At 43.2% G+C, this 17,694-nt stretch overlaps 1 protein-coding gene across 1 annotated transcript in view; it reads left to right on the forward strand.

Annotated features, from left to right (window-relative positions):
- The window catches only part of DDX54 (DEAD-box helicase 54), a 560,256-nt gene that overhangs the window by 99,959 nt on the left and 442,603 nt on the right, over positions 1–17,694 (forward strand). The window contains exons 2-3 of the mRNA XM_069619243.1: positions 1,935–2,064; positions 14,587–14,657. Of these exons, the coding sequence (XP_069475344.1) occupies positions 1,935–2,064; positions 14,587–14,657 (201 nt within the window). The remainder of the gene's footprint in view (positions 1–1,934; positions 2,065–14,586; positions 14,658–17,694) is intronic.

The raw sequence follows: 17,694 nt of genomic DNA on the forward strand, positions 1-17,694 counted from the left end.
AATGAGAAGTATCCTATGGTAGTCACAAACATTCCAGATAACATTTGGGATGATATTGGTATGGATATACTAGGTCCGATTTACAGTGAGGGCAGACAACATTGTTTAGTAATCATTGATCTTTTGACTAGGTGGGTAGAGGTCATGATTAAACCATGCATGACTGCAAAAATGGTGGTTGAATTTCTAACAGAAGTTTGTGGAAGGGAAGGTTTGCCCAAAAGTATATTTAACGGACAATGGTGTCCAATTCCGTTCTAAGGAGATGCAGAAGTTCTGTGCAGAAAATTCCATTATACATAAAAGAAGTGCCATATATCACCCGCAAACTAACAGAGTGATTGAGCGTTTCAACAGGGTACTTAAAGATGCTCTGCAATGGTCTTGGGCCAATGGGGTGAGATGGGAAGAAGCAGTCAGACAAAAGATCAATGCACACCGTTTCACAGCACATTGCACGACAGGTCTGTCGCCATTTGAAATGAGTAGGGTTCGGAAAGCTAACACTAAGTTGACTCTATCATGGATGAAAAGAATGACTGTAGTGAAGAAAGATTTTGGGGATGCGTGTGAGAATATCAGGGCGATGCAATTGAAAAATAAGAGGGCCCATGACGGGTTCACAGAGAATGTTTTAAAAGAGACGCCTCTAATGGTTGGTGGATTAGTAAGGGTCAAACTTCCACCCGTTCTAAGGAATGGTCCGTGTAAGTGGTCAAAGCCTGTTGGTGGTGTTCAAGCACGCAGTGAGAGTGGAGGATGGAAGAGTTTGGAATTTGGAGAGAATACATGTTGTAAAAACACCCAATGTGAATGTACCAGTAACTGGTGGCTATGAAAATGTAGGAGGGAGTCGATCATAAGGGTTTGGATGATGTTGAGAAGCGTGGTATGGTTACAGTCAGTAAGAAGAATCTGTCAGAAATGTCCTTGCCAAAATCTAAAACAGATTTTTTACGCACGTCAAGGAGAGGAAGAGTCCTCTGATTCTCGCGTCATGAAAGATTGTGTGGGAACATTGACCATATGTAAATACTGTACAGTAGGAGTTAAGTTTATTTTGTCAAAAATAGGTTAAAGAAGGGGAGATGTGTACTATTGCTAACACTTGCACATAGTGAGTCAGTCGTCAGAGGAGCACGAGCGTGGAATGCAGACATGCTCGTGCGTAAACAGATGAGATTTGAAGGAGATTCAAAGGTTGATCTGTTGGCGGAGCTCAATACAGACTTATTTCTCCCTTTATGATAACCTATATTGTAATATACATATACAATAAATATATCGTATTACCCCATACTTTCTCCTTCTCGTCGTGCTTACAGCCACACTTCAATCTACTATCTCTTTTTAACCTCCATTGAGTGCAATGAAGACGATGAACGCTGGAGCTTCATATACTTATGGCTTATAAGAACAGCTCGACCATAATTCTTAAACTTCTGTGAATGCTCATGTTTCGAAACCTGTTACTAATGCTCATAGGGACTATACGTAGATGTGTTCCCCTAACTAATCCTTCCATTCGATGGGTTACTATTTGCAACGTAGGATGATGTCATAGCTGACGTACATCAAAGTATAAAGCCTTTGTGTACCTGAAATGTAACTGAGTGTGTGTGGTCTACAATTAGTTGTTGCCAGATTTCCCTACTTTATTGAGATGATAATAAAGTAGTACTTTGCCATATTATTTGAGTATCTTATTTAGGTCTAAGGTTATTTGTTATGTTAATTAATTCTGCTCATAGACATGCCCAAAAAATGCTACTGCACAAACGGATGTTCTAAACTGGTTCAGATGTACACTCACCTGCACTGTTTGCAATGGCACGAGTTATGTGAGCAAGGTGTCCTGTCTTTCAGGTTTACAGTGTATTGCTTCTCTCTGTGTAATAGAAACAACTTTGATAATGTATTTTGCTTCCTGACAGCAAATGACAGGCAAAATGCTTCCAGCATTCCCAGCCCCAGACTACACCTCCGATGTGGAGCCCGACTTGAGAGAGTTGGTGAGAGCACAGAATAAGAAAAAGAAAAAGTCTGGGGGATTCCAGTCCATGGGTAAGTGTTGAGGCAACAGTGAGTCTTTTTCTTTACACATCATGAAATGTGCAAACTGATCCGTGTACATAACTTTCACATGTGAGAATACTGGAAATAGAGGTGTTTGTCTGCTTGCCATCGACCAGGGTCCTTGAACCTAAACACTGAAAGAAATGTGAACGATTCCAAAGACCCCTCTCTGCAGAAGTACAGCAAACTATTACTAGTTCTTGTGCAAGGCCTATGGTACTAAAGGACAGATAGACTAACTCAATTTTCTCCCAAAATAACAGTACATGGACGCTCATGGTAAAATGTTATTCTCCAATTTTACTCCCCTGTCATTTATGGAGCAACACCTAATTAAATCAGCTTGAGCCTGTAGCGACTGTTGGCTTATGATATTTATAACATGCCTGTGCACAAGTGTTCTAGGCGTTACAAGACCAGGGGGAGGGGGGGAAGGGAAAACAAAGGGAGAACAAAATAACTATCTTACTAGGCCTTGTGTCATTCAGGTTGCGCAAGTGAGGGGAAGAGGGAATGGGAGAAGTGCCAGGGGAAGGGAGAAAGTGCAGTTAATTCAAAAGTGCAGCCAGCGGGTGGCTCATTAGTGCAGAGAGAAGGGATTGTAGGTTTGCAGATACAAACCCTTAAGTTCTTGGGAGCCCAGTGGTTGTATGAGGGAAACTGGACATGCAGGAGCCTGGGCCCCGAGTTCAGAGGGTGACCAGTGCACGGAGCAGGTGGTGCATCAGCAGGGGAGAGGAAGGGAGAAAGCGTAAGCAAAAAGGAAGGTCTTGAGTTGCTTCCGGAACCTGATGTGTTTCTGCTCAAGTTTGAGAGAGGCAAGGAGGCTGTTCCAGAGGGAGGCCCCAGCCAAGGAGATAAATCTGCCCCCAACTCTCTGCTTGGAGAAGCATCTGACCCTCAGAGAATTGGAGTTTGAGGTGGATGAGCGGAGAGCTCATGAAGGAAGATGTTTTGCAAGAGAAAGTTGGAGTTAGAACGGTTCCAGGCCCCAGAAAGCCTTGTGGGCGATGCAGGGGGTCTTGAACGGGATCCCTGCAGCCACGGGAGCCAGTAAAGAGATTTTTGAGCTGGAGAGATACGATCCCTGGGTTTGAGGCCAAGAACAAATCTTGCAGTCCTGCTCTGGATAAGTTGTAAAGGTCGAAGAGTAGAGGCAGGAATATTTAGGAAGAGGCTGTTGCAATAGTCCAGCCTAGAGAGGACCAGAGCCATGGAGACAGTGGGCTTCTGGGGGAAAGTGGGGGGAAAAGGAAGCAAGCATACCTCTGAGGGGTTGTAGCTGATGGTTTGCCTTCTTAGAGACGTCCGAGATGTGAAGAGAGGAGGAGAGGGTGGAGTTGAAGATGACACCAAGGTTCGTAGTCTCACAGGAAGGAGCAGGAAGAGGGCTGTTAGGCAAGATTGTGTGCAGTATCCTTTGGAAGACTACAGCAACCTTGACCTCCTGGCACTAGGAATTCAACCTTTGGTATAAGTTTGTACTACAAAGGTTGGTAATGTGGCTGAGTAGCCAGGCTCATCTCGACGGGTCAATGTGAGCAGTGGGGTTGTAACAGAGTTTCACAGTGACAGTTATTGAAATTAACACTTACACTCAAGGTTTCTTGATTTAAAACAATTATTTATTTCAGTCTGTTATAGAAGCCTTCTTCAGAAGGGAGCAAAACATGTAACACTTAAAGTACTCTTCAAAACACACTCTGTTTCTCTAAATCAGATGATACCCATTGGGATGGCACACACACTGCCTACACCCTCAGATGGCTTAAATAGCTAGGGCACTGTGGACATTGATTACTAGTACATTTAGCGCAATACTGAATTTAGTGTAAAGGATTAGATATGGGAATAAAAGGTTAACAAATTAATTCATAAACTGGTAGTACTTTTAAAACCCTCCAATGCAAAGTAAATTAACCCTTTCCTGGGGGAAAGGCAAAAGCACAACGTCGGAGGTAGAATATTCTCTCAGGGAGCCAGGACAGTCAATATTACTTGAACAAAGTCTAGGGGAGCTGAAGATCCTCTTTCCAGGTAAGTAAATGTCATGAACAATGTTTTAGAAAAGTTTGTAGAAATAAGATTCACTTGAAGGGCCGCAAGCTGGGAGGCTTGTTGGGGGGGAAAAGCTGCAAGGAACTCTGCAATTGCAACCAAGACCAGTCTCAACTGAGAACAAGTAAGGCTACACAATAAGAGTTAAGTCCTCTTAGGTTTACAGTAACTTTGGTCAGAAGAAATGGTATCGGCTGGCTTCTGTTCCTGTGTCGATCTGCAGGTCCTGTTGTTCCTGGGCCTCAGTCTTGGGGTCAAGAGGGAGGACGTCTGGGGACTCCTGCAACACAATGGGAAGGTCGGCGGCAGCAATGGGCAAACTTCAATTCAGCGGCACTTCACGGTCTATAGCAAATCGCAACACCACGGTTCTCTGATACCACCTCAGAATTTCCTCACATCTGGGGTCCAGCACTCTTGAGGTGGCTTGGGCTTGGTCAGTCTGGTTTCAGGGAAGTCCGGAGGATCTTCCTAGCTCTCGGGGTCCGACTTAAAAATAATTTACTAGATCTGGTGTTCCTCTCCCAGGCCCTTTGGTTCCAGCAGCAGCAGTGGAAGTACAGCCAACTCAGAGAGGATGTCCAGACGAGTTCACTTTGGGGTTGATTGGTCCCTCCAAACCAAGGGCAGAAGTCTTCCTTGCAAGGCTTCCCTAGTCGAAATGAATTTGAAGCTTCAGCACAGCAGCAGGGCTTCACCGGGCAAACCAACGGTCCAGGAGTTGCAGAAGGCATCTTTTCCAAGTTCTTCATTGAATTCCTTCAGCCAGTGGTTGACTCTGCCTTCCAAGCCAAAAAGTCTCGCCTTTTATGCAGGTTTCTCCCATTCATTCCATACTGGCTGTCAATTGCAGAGAAGGGTAGCTGTCCTATATAACCATATGGTAAGATAGTGTGGGCTGAGTTTAGAAAGTTACAACATGTAAGTAAAGTCAATTTCACTTTACTGCTCTTGGCAACAGTAGTTTCACCAAGAGAAGGTAGTTAAACCTTTGGGATATCTAAAAGACTTCCCTGTGCCACTGCACTCAAGGTGCTGTGTGTCACAATGCAAAGATGATTCCTATGGAGTTTGTCAGACTCCAAAGTCAAAAGAAACAGAGTCCAAATCACAGAAAAATGCATGAGTGGGGAAAAAGGTCTCGCTGTTTCCATCTTAGAAATTAAAAAGTCCTAAAGTCCAGCAAAAGAGCTGGGTCTCTAAGGTAGAAGGGGAATAGCACATTTCTGAGACTTCTCCCTAACAAGGGCCCAGAATTGGGGGGTTGGGGTGGACTGACTCCACACCTGTTGGGGATTGTTTTAAAAACAGAATGGAAGCGTGTGGGCAGATTGCTTTACAGGTAAGGGGCTCCAACCTCTGAATGGGATGGCAAGGGGGATATTCCCCCATCAGCATCTTGGTCAAAAGGGTTCCTCTCTTCCATTTTAGATTTGTTTTTGTGGAGAATTGGTTGATGGACAATTGCTCTTGTTTTGAAGTGCAAAAACCAAACTGAGATGAGTGACCATTCTTTGCTGATAGCTTACTTTGAGTAATTGGAAATTGCTAAAGGTAGCATTGCTACAAATTTGGGACAGAAGGCAGTTATCCCGAACAATCTGGGCAACCGCCTATGCTGGACAACCGCATATGATAACTAAAGAAAATGTTACTTAACTACTGATGGCTTCAGCCTCGCACTGAAAATGTAACCCAAGTACTGATTTTGAACTGAGCCTTGTGCTGAAAATGCTATTGATTATGACCTCAGCCTCGTGCTGAAAATGTAACCTACCTGCAACTACATCTTGTAACATAATTTCTACTGTAATTGGCGCCTAGATGCCTCAGGGTTTTGTGTGCTGCTATAAATCCAAACAATAGTCATTGAAATACTTCTCGAAGCAACTGCAGGGATGTCCAAATACGAAATGCAGACGAAATTCTGTTTAAAATTTGGAGTGCTTCGTGGAAGGAGTAATTTTCACTAACGTCCCGAAGGATGGCAACAGGAAGCTGCGCTCTTCTCCCCATTCCACACACACACATAATATGGAGGTGGTCAATAGAAAAAGAATACTTGGACGCCTACTCAGGCGGATTAAAAATAACATATTTTTTTTTTTTTTTTTTTTGTCTGAGCCCTCTAAAGAGGTGAATATGAAGAAAGAAAATCGGGGATACAAAAACTGGTTACGGTCGAGAGCCTGTCTCCTACAATTTCACTGTGAAACAATGCTAGCGGCATTGGTCCGTAGTAATTCAAAATCTTTCTGGTCCCTGTTCAACGCTATGGGAAATACTCAAGGTGGCAGGCTTGTGAATGCTGTAACAGAGGAGGCCTGCGTACAACACTTTGAAACACTCTATGCCCTGCCCCAACTAGGGGTGTCACGGTATTAGTTTTATGACGGTACGATAACCTTCTTGCCAAATGACGGTATATCATGGTTATCGCAGTATAGCAGGTGGAGTTAACTAATCTTAACAAATATTTTCTAAAAGGTCATACATTGTCAGATTTATCATCACAAACAAAACCAGGCACCCAGGGCCAGAATTGGGCTTTTCAACATACTTTCCACTGAAATGCCACCCCTTGCTTCCACCAAACACAAACAAACGTGTGAAGATGAGGAGGGGTGTGGGGGGTGAACCCTGCTGCGACTGCCAAAGCAAACTGAATAGCTTTTCTTAAGTGGTCATTTAGGCTTTTAGCTCCCCCCACTGGCTAATGGTGAAGATGAACATGTTGCCATCTTGATAACCTACATACCACAGATCAATGGAGGCTGATGGTAGTATACGCTTGTCCGCATACACACATGCACTCTCTCTTTATGTTACAGCCTTTAGTTTACTTGCGGGCCAAAAATTGTTCAGTAATCACGGACATGTTACCCTTTGGTATGGCAGCAGGGAATACCCATAGAGATGTGTGAATTTCGCAGTGTGACTTATTATATGTAAATTCAATAATAAAGCCAGGGAAATCCCCCATTGCCATATGTTTAGAGAACATTATCCATTATAAATATATAAACCCCAAAGCCGCCAACCCAAAGTAAACCCTTTTCCTTCTTGGCACTGTATCTATTCTTCCTATTGCTAACATATTGATTTTGTGTCAGGCACGTGTGGTTTATGGAATGGCATTAAAAACTGCTCCAACTGAAACTACTTGGCAGATGGCACATCCAACAGTGCAAGACCAAGACTGTGCAGCACTTGCTTGCTGCAGCCTTTCCCAATCAGATTGAAAAGCACACTTAACGGTATAAACGGTATACCGGTATAAACAATGTGACGGTTATTATTGTTCAATTAAGTGGTTTACGGTATCTTAAACGGTATACCGTAATACCGTTACATCCCTAGCCCCAACAGCAGGTCACTACTGGGACAAGTGGAGAAGATATTTATGGCCCTCAGTTTGTTATAGGCCTCGCTCAGTCCAAAATAATTGACTTAATTGGGAGAAACGGCAATTCACGGGCCCCTGGCCCGAAAGGGCTCTCGAACAGACTCTTTAAAATAAATCTGTTACTTTGGGCAGATATCCTCTATTCTCAGATATTATAAAATCTGAGCAGTTTCCACCTACTTGGGGTAGCGCCCACATTATACCTATATATGAGGGATGAGAGAGCTAACCAATCGCAATTCTGGATGCAGACTAATCTCCTGTCTCCTGTTGGAACAGCCTGAGTCCTGGGCTACTAGACAGAATTTAATATTCAAATGGAAAACTGGATTCAGGAAGGGGGTGAGTACCCAATTGAATGGTATGGTACTTAAATGCATTCAGTATCAGTCAAAAGGGAGCAACCCAGTGTATTTCGCCTCCATTGATCTTGCTGCCACTTTTAACTCAGTGGACTGGGTGTTGCTGTGGCGTAAGCTACAGCAGTGTGGGTATTCCTCCAGGTCTCCTAAGATTGTCGCTCTCTTTGGCCACTCCACTATAATAGTTAGCCTAAATCAACAAGGCACTCTCACGCCCAATAAGAACTCAGAGCTGTGAGGCAGGGCTGTGCTTTAGCCCCCTGCCTCTAAGTTGTATATGGCAGACCTAAAACAATACTTAGTCTGAGGCTTTGGCAACTCCAAAAGTATCTGTTCTAAGGCCTTTATGAACGGGTTATGCAGATGACTGACTAATCTTTGATAATACCCTGATCGCTCTCCAGTGTGTGTTGAATGGCTTCTCTGCCTTTGTTACTGCCAATTCATTGTCCATCAATCCCGCAAAAACAAAGGTAATGCAAATATCAAGCTCTCAGCAGGGTTCCATTCAATTGGTATGTTGAAATGGGGGTAGTGGCAGGGATTGGCTCTTGTTTATCTTGGCTTTATGATACGTTCCAGACCCTCTAACTTCTATTCAGTCATGGCTGTACACCAAGGCCACTAAGTTGGCGATTCAACTACAAAGGGTGGATTCAAAATGTGTCGAGTTCTCTTTATTGCCCTGTTTGTTTGTTTTTTAGGGCAAAATTGTCCCGAAAGTTCTGTACGGGATTGAATTTTAGGATTCAGCACTGATGGATTTCTCCAAACCATGGCCTCCAAGTAGGTAAAGTAGAGTCCTTATTCTTCCATCCTCTACTCCGCATTCAATTATTCGATATGAGCTGGGCAATATCTCTTTGAAGGCTATAGCCTTTTGGTGCTATTTATTATTCGACAGGAAGATGTTCGAACCATCAATTAATTCCCTGATGCTCCATTTCAGAGAAGCATGTGAGCTTGGTGGACTCCGAGCTCTATCTGAAATAAAGACTGCCCCTAATGTTAGCAGACGTGGGTTGTTCTTCCACAGATCTAACTGGTAACCCAGAGAAAGTCGAGAAGGCTTTGTATATGGCAGACTGGGCTAAAACAAGGTATTTTGGCCCCATATCTAAGGTTCTATTCTAACAGAGTAGTCCATTCTACCTTCTTGAGATTCCATTTGAACTTGATCCGGACAAACAAAACATTGTTAAGATTTGGTTTGATTAAAGAAGAGGCTGTGTTTTTGTAGATTTTTGTAAAGACGGTAAACTGAGAGAAACGGCTAAGCATTTGTTAATGTGCGAAGCCTTGAAGCAGTTAGGAGAGAGTGTTTTATTTGTTTATTCAAGATCATTTTTGATCAGTGTATCATATGTGGAATTATTGTTTATCAGGATCAACAGTGCACATTGTAAATGCGGTTTGCGGTTTCCTCTTTCATTGATTCTACCGTGATTGAGCGTGATTCATAATAATGATTAGGTATTATATTTTAAGCTCCATTCTGGGTAGTTTATGTATGATTTTAGTTTTTTTTGTTCATGCTGTCTCCACCCCATTCCCCCCTTTCTATCTGTATAATATCTTGATTAAGTATATCTGTAATGTTAAAAGTTGAATTGATGTTTAACCAATAAAACAAAAAATAAATACAAAATAAATGAAATGATTAAGGTGCACATTGTTAAGATGGGAATTTATAAGGATATTAAACCAAATAAATCTTTATACACCTATACGGTTTTGTGTGAGGGATTTAAAATGGGGTTTACCCAAAGTTATATCTGTGTATTATCGGAAAACAAAATAAGATTATTCTTTTTAAACTTCAGGATGGGGATACTTTCATTAATGGGATACGGAGGGGCCTGGAATATTTATTTTATTTTTTTTTTTACTGCTATTCAAGTTCATATTTTTACTATCAATCACTGAGAAATGGGAGAGGGTGATTGATCAGCGTGAAACCTGATCCAAAGTGGCAGGAATCCACGGATATAAGATATTTTATAAAGGTCAATGTAATTAACTTTGTACTGCTCCCTTTACACATTTTTGGGGCGGGATAAGGGGAGTCCAGGAAATGCTGGACAAGTTGAAATTGTAACATTTTAGAATTTTCTTATGACCTGGTTTGTATTTAAACTGACAACATTGTTATAAGTAATCCAGTGCCATATGCAAATTCCCTTCATCTGTTGTACCAAAGACATGAAATTAATACTAAGCTAAGATGTGGCACTAGACACAACATTCAGACAAACAGACGTATATTTGGGGAGTATACCAGCTCTGTTCTTAGAAGTATTTAATTATGAAACATTCCATAAATAATTACTCTTCGCCTACCCGTTTCAACAAGAGCCTAGTACGACACTCGCCTGCAACATGTGGTTCTGTTTAAAACGTTATCAAACAAATGTTAGATCAAAACTGATATTCTAGGATCCTAAATCTTAGTGCAGGGAAATGGAGGTGTAGCAGCAGGGATAGATTTGTCACATTTGAAACAGCCCATGGTCCCTGAACCCTAGATATAGTGAAGAAGAGCTGTTAAGGCCAAAGACACTAATCTGTGGCCTATTGCAGCTTTGTGTGAGACCTGTAAAATGGAATCCTCTTGTCCAACATCCCTGAGATGGAGGGAAGGAAAGTTGTATGCTATACATATAGAAGCTGAACAACTATCGACGTTGCTAAATTCAGTAGAGCTTTGTGTGAGATCTGTAAGGGAGAGTTCCTCGACCCTGGCATAAAGGGAAGAATTTGTGTAGGGTACTCTTCAGATAGCTCACCAATCGCTCCAGCCAACCCTTCTTCCCCTGAACCCGATCTGTCACACCCTTGGATTATCCCCTAAGCACAGCGCTACATTGCTTCCTAGCAAGTCTGTGCATATAAACCACATACATGTTGTGGTAAGTCTGAATCGGGAGACAGACAAGGTGGCAGTTTGTGTGACTGGTCTGTTTATTCAAAAGACTCTCACCCCTAGCAGTCTAGGCCTTATTCTAAAGAAAAGGAAGAAGCCAAACAATTTGTGATGAATCTTCAGATGTCTTCCCTAGGGGGAACCCCTTCCCATGAACCCATGGTGGTGAGGCTGTTACTTAATAGTCCCCACTGGGCTGTGTGGTACTCAGCGCGAGGATCTCATGGGGAGGGAGAACCCCCTCGCCCCCATGGGACTAGGGACAATTCTTCGTGGAGAACACGGTATGTCCAAAATGCACCCCATCCCCCCCTCATCCTCATTTTGTGGGTACAGTACACTAGTCTCGCACACTTCCATATACTTGTGTAAAGTAGATAGTACAATCTTTGTGAAAACCACAGAGACAAGGAAGACGTGTGCTGGAAAACTGGGATGAGGAAGGGCCCAGTAAACCCAATAAGGAGTGATGATACTTATAATGGGATGAACATGATGTGCGAAGCCATGAAGAGTGCCCTGCCGAACCACAGTAAGCCTCCCAGTCTATATGGACATTGTGCAAGCATAAACACTGAGGAGGGACTCCTGACCGGGTCGAGCCCTCCCTGGAGGAACTGGGAGAGCCAGCACGATCCAGGAAAGAGGAAGAAGGCAGTCCGAGACACTGAGGTAGGAGCAAGACGGTCCAGAGCTGGTCCATAGAGGAGGGACCAATCGGCAAGCCAGGAAAGGAAAGCTCCTGGCGTTCCTGAGAATCGGGGAAGTGCAGAAAGGTAGAGCCACACTGCCCGAAGGAGAATTATCGATGTGGAGCTGCCGCAAACCAAAGAAGGACCACGATGGCCGGAAAGCTCTGCAGCTGGCAGTAGGCACCAACAAAGACCTGTAACCGTCCCAGGCCACCAGAAAAGGTATGCAAGTTGCCGGGAAGGTGCTGGGTCCCTAAGAAGGAGGTGGAAAGCCAAGAGGGGAGAGAGAAGAGAAGCCGAGAATACAGGATCTGGGACCCTGAGAGAGGGAAAGGAATTCTGTAACACTTTTGCGCTGCACAATACTACTTGGCAGGAGAGTGAACCAAGTCCATCAGTGAAACCAAGCAAGAAAGGCGAGTCTGGGACCCATACGGTTAAGTATTTAAGATTTTGTGGAGAAATATTAAGGGGGTCTGGACCCCAAACATTTGCGACACCAAGAGAGGGTCTAGGACCCAAGAGAAGAAAGAGGAAGAAGTTGGACAAAGCCTATACCTGGCTAGATAGTGAACCAGGTGTAGGGGAATCCCGGAAAAGGGAAAGGTGCATCTTTCTCATGGCAGTACCTGGCAGGGGAGTACACCATGTCTGCCCTAAACAAATCAGTGAGTGGGGCTTGACAACACAAATAAAGCCTGAGAAAGGCCAGGGGAGGGGAATTGTCCCACCCTGGTGCTTGTGGACATTGTGTGAGAAACTAAGGGAATGGGGTCATTTCCTTTGCATTGTGAGAAGCCCAAGAAAGACCAAGGGAATGGAGTTATTCCCCCTGACACTGGGAATTGCGTGGTAAAGGCCAGGAGAAGGAAATCGTTCATCTTGGTGCAGATAGAAGTATTGAGAAACCTGAGTGAGACACCCCTTCACCCAAACATCGTGGAGATACCAGACTTTTTTTCCACATGCGTTGGTAGAGTGCCAAGCCAAGAAAGCTTGATTTTGATCTGATTTTTTTTTTTTTAATAAAAGGACCTTTCCTTTTCACCACCCGAAGGTGAACTATGGTTTATCATCCAGAAGAAGGGAGCCATTCTTCTGGACCAAGAAGATCACCACTTTATTTAGTTTGATTTAGAGTGTAAGGGAACGAAATAGTTTTTTTGACACATGACGGTGTACTACTTGTTTTGGACGGACATCCTGACAGAATCCTTAGTATTTGGTTGCGGCAGGGAAACCCCTCTTAGTAATAGGGTCAGGAAGGGTTTTCTCTCTTTTTAATTTTTTATTACATAATCTAAATCTATAGCCAAAAGAATGCCACCTGTGTGTCAGACTCTTACTTCTACACCCTTACAAATTGCTTGTCGGGATGTTCAATAAAATAAGATTGGCCTGTTGTCCAGGAAACCTAGCCTACCCCAACTGCGAATACAGAAAAGAAACCAACAAACTGAAACAAAACGATGGCTTCTTGTCCCATAGATTCAACAGCAGTTGGGTCGGACCCCCTGTTCTATCCTTTCTTCACAAGGGGGAGGAGAGGAGATCCTTGGCACCTTGGTTCAGTCAATACAATGGTCTCTTTCACCTCCGCTGTATTGGATAGAGAGTTCTCTTTAAGTCGGTGTCCCATCTTCTCTGGCTTTTGGCAAGGTTTTATACTTTGTACCAGTTCTGGGTGTCTAACTCTCTTGTATAGGTAAATTTGGTTCCCGGTCGTCTCTGGGTTTCATATCAAAAAGATTCCAGCCGTGTCCTTTACAATCTTGCTGGTGGTTACTCCTCCCTGAGGCCTTGGGTTTTCCTCCCCATGTTGGGGTGTCTGTCTCTGGCCCACCTTAGGGCCGAGTGTCTTTTGCCCCATCTTGGGATAATTTGGCTCTCACCCGATCTTTGGGTCTTCTGGCTTCCACCCTGTCTTGGGGTCTTCTGCGACCATACCACCCACCTTCTGACTATCCCAAGCTACTGCTTACCTTTTCTGATACAGGCAGTGCTCCTCTGGTTGGACCTGCCGATGAGGTAGAGGGGTTTTGTCTGGTCATTCTTAATTTCATTGGAGCAGGTGCTCCTTTCCTGCCAGGTTCTACTGGGTTCTCGGTGGCTCCACGATTCCTCTTGGTCCGGTGACTCCAGCTGCTTCCACTGGACCAATTGCCCTGGTATGTTTCTTCTCTGCTGCCACTCGTCGGCCCAAGTTTTCTGTGGGTTACTCTGTGGTTACAAGCACCTCATCTGGTGTGGTGGTCTACCTGCAAGCCACGCTTCCCAGGAACATTCTCCTGTTTGGCTCCAAAGGTCTCTTTCCAGCCTTAAAACAGCGCTGTTGGGCTCTTCTATTCTGTGTGGTGAGGGAGGGCTTATGACTTGTTTTCTCAGTCAGTTGGAGTATGGTGTCTAAAGAGGGTCAGAAACCACATCACCCTCAGAGACATGTCTTGAAAACTCAGTACATTTCTCAATCCCTGTGTAACATGGGGGAATCTTGATACAAGGATATAATACTTATCCCTATCTAGGGATTGCCTATCCTCCAATAGGATCCTGCTTTCCCTGTCCCATAGGGTTTGTTTTAGCATCCTCACCTCCATAGATAGTCCCAAAGGGGCTCCCCGTTGGGGAGAGGGACACATTTCCTGGATTTGTATCAATACATGCATACCATATTTGCAGTAGAAGTCAAACACTGTAATCCTTGTCATATGTGGGAGAGCTTTACATTAACTGTGTGAAGCAGAGCATTTGGGAACATGAAACTAAGGATAAAGAACAATTACTGTTTTGTGTGATTATCCCAAGACGGAGAACAAAAACTCTGTGTATGACACGTACAACTAGGATTTAGACTACATTCTTAGCTATGTTTGTCACAGGTAAAGCAGAAATTGATAGACCCTGAGCAGGATTGCGAGAGCACTTTGTGACGTGTTGGCCAGCTCGAATATTGTGTAATGATCATTCCAGAATTCAGATGCATAGGAATTACACATGTAGGTGAGCTTTCCCTTTGCGAGATCAGATTGCACATTCAATTTATTACATTTACTCGGTTCTGTTTCTTAGGTCTGAGCTTCCCTGTGTACAAAGGTGTGATGAAGAAAGGGTACAAAGTGCCAACACCCATCCAGAGGAAGGTAAGAACAGTTTCTCTTTCTGTAGGAACAGTATAATGGTGAAAATTTGTACCATGATCATGAACATAATGTGCCACTTTTTCAGAGGTTTTGTGGTCTATGGGGATTTTAATGTCTGGAAAGAGAGGGCACGTGTACTCTTAAGTGTGGATGTTTCTGCAGTTTGTTAGAGCAGTGCTGCTGTAGGTGGTTGCATGTGGTGCTCTGTTTCTTTGTTTACTCATTCAAAATAGTTCTATTTTCACTGATTTCTCATCTATTGAGGTGGCATGGCGAACAGGATGCTTATAATTCACCAAGGATGCTCATTGGTACCATGCAACATGTGCATCAAAGTGACACTGAGCCCCATCGTAAGGACTTGATGGGCGAATAATAGGAGCAAGCTGTGTTCACACTTTCTCTCTTTACTGGTATGTCCAGTGGCTTTTGCTGTCCTACACCCGCTTCATTCATTGAATCGTGAATATGGATATCTCTCACCTGCTTCAAGGATTGGACTGGTTTTGGCAATGAGAACTGAAAGCACTTCAGAAATGTGTATGTAAACAGTTCACAGAACAGTAAGTGATCCCTGACTGATGTGTTGAGCAAATCGTTTTTGAAGGTTCAAAGGTAGATTTTTAAATAGATGATCATCAAAATCGCATATAGCTTGAGTTATCTGTTTCTGGACATAGAGCCTTGGGACCGGAAGGCCTATCAAATTTGTATTTTATTTGTAATGTATATAGCGCATTACGCCAAAGCGCTGAACATAATACACTTACAGTACAATCAGAGTAAAATCACAAGCTGTACAAATTTGTCTTAAGACTGAAGGTTATTTTTAAGAGAAGTATGAAATGAAGAATGAGAAGTAATAGACCGAAAGAGAGGAGAGTTCCAGCGGTATGGGACAAGCAACAAAGAATGAAACAGTGACTGAGCACAAGGGCAACTGAGGAATTGAGTCTGATAATGTAAAGCGCAAGAGGGTTTATGAAGACAGACAAGAGATGAAGGATAGAGGCACCAGACCTTAGAGATTTAAAAACAATAGAAAGAAAATGTAGGGTATGAGTGAAAAGATGGCCAACAAGGAGAGGATACTGGCAGTGAAATAGAATCACAGGGAGAAAGTAAATACATAAATGCATGGAAGCATTAAAGATGGGCTTTAGTGAAGCCAGACGAGAAACGGGGAGACCAAAAAGTAGAGCAATAAAATAAGTGAACAAATAAGGGAAGAAATCAAAAGCTTAGTGGCATTAAACATAACAAAAGGACAAGCTTTCCAAATATTAAAAAGGTGATAACGGCATGAGCGAGATATGGTCAACATAGATCAGTATCAAGGTAAAGACCAAGATTACGAGAGAATTCGAAGAAGAGAAAGTGGAAAAGAGACAGGAGAAGGAGGAGGAACAGTGTTAGCAGAGAAAAAGAACTTTTGCTTTGGTTGAATTCAAAAGAAGAAAATGACCAGACATCCAAGCTTTGATGGCTGTAAGACAGGAAGCTAGTTTGTCATGAATAAAAGATGCAAAAGAAGTGAAAGACAGGAAAAGTTGGGTCTCGTCTGCATAGAAATGTAGTGAGATATCGATATCCGCTAAGGGAGAAGTGTAAAGAGAAAAGTTCCAAGAATAGAAGCTTGACGTATGCCATGAAGAAGAGGTGACATCCCAGCCTAAGTTACCGAGTATGTGCGATTAGCTAAATAGGAACGAAACCAAGATAAAACAGACCTGGAAAAAAACAAAAGAAAAAAGAGAAGTTAGAAGTAAAGTCAGAACCACTGTGTCGAAAGCAGCAGACAAATCCAATAAAATAAAGAGGAGAGTTTAGAATAACGAGCAGAACAAACCAAAAGTAGAGCTGTTTCTGTAGAGTGAAAAGGACAGAAATCTGACTCATCACGAGGAAGAATAGAATTCAGTGACACAAATGGAAACTTGATAATAAGCAAGGTGTTCAAGCATTTTAGAAAGGAAGAAGTGTAATTGGGAGAAAGTAGCCAGTAGAGAAGTTATCTAAAAGAGGTTTTTTTCAAAATAGGAAGAATTGTGGTGTGCTTAAAAGATGGAAAGGTGAAAGTGGTAAGAGAAATGGTAAAAAGAGCAGCAAGTTAAGAGATCGGGGATGGATAGACTTTTGGTATAAGTGACGAAGGAGTAGGATCCAAGGGAGAAGCTGTGGGATGAGCACGAGCTAGAATAGCCAAAGTATCAGAATTGGCGAAATCGTTGAAATGGAGGAAGATGTATAAGAAGAAGACCGAAAGATGGCAACTCGAAGAGTGGCCACTTTTGTGGAAAAATGGGAAGCGAAGTATGCAGCAGTTATAGTAGAGTTAAGAGAACAGTTTGGGGATGGAGGAGAAATAAGACGAGAAAGTGATTGAAACAGCCGCCGGAGGTGAGCAGATTAAGCGCACAGAATATCAGAGTAATATGAATGTCTAGCTGTCAAAAGAGCCTAGTCATAAAGTGCATAATAGGAAGAAAGATCAGAAGCAAAGTTTTGCACCAACTTCTTTGAAGGCGGCGAAGAACGTGCTACATTAAGCAAAGATGAGAGGTGAGCCACGGCTGAGGTGGCTTCCGAGAAGGAGAAAAAGAAGGTGGTATGAAGAGTCAAGAGAAAAAGAAAGCAAAGAAGAAAGGGCAGAAGCTGCATCATCAGCAGAGCAGCAAACAAAGAATGGGAAGGAAAATTGGCAAAGCGCAAGGTAAGGCAAACAGAAGTGTTTTTACTGGCGGGGCGAGGTCCTGACATGGGTCCGGGGACGCGCACGTCCACTACGAAGCAGCCTGTCTCCGGCGACTAACTATTTTCACATGTTAAGGTCTAACATGGCTATGCCACCTTTTGGGTCTACTATTTTGTTAAGCCTTACTGGCTGCACTACTGTTCGTCTTTAACTTTCTATGCTACAGTTGGAAGTTCTCATTGTGATCCCTGATGTTGCATGAGATGAGGATTGGGGGATACACCGTCAAGTTGGGGTGGATGGTGTGGGGCAGGGGGTTAAAAAATGTAAATGTTGGATGGT

The sequence above is a fragment of the Ambystoma mexicanum genome, chromosome 10, assembly GCF_040938575.1.
Source record: "Ambystoma mexicanum isolate Mex_15411 chromosome 10, UKY_AmexF1_1, whole genome shotgun sequence".
Lineage (NCBI taxonomy): Eukaryota > Metazoa > Chordata > Amphibia > Caudata > Ambystomatidae > Ambystoma > Ambystoma mexicanum.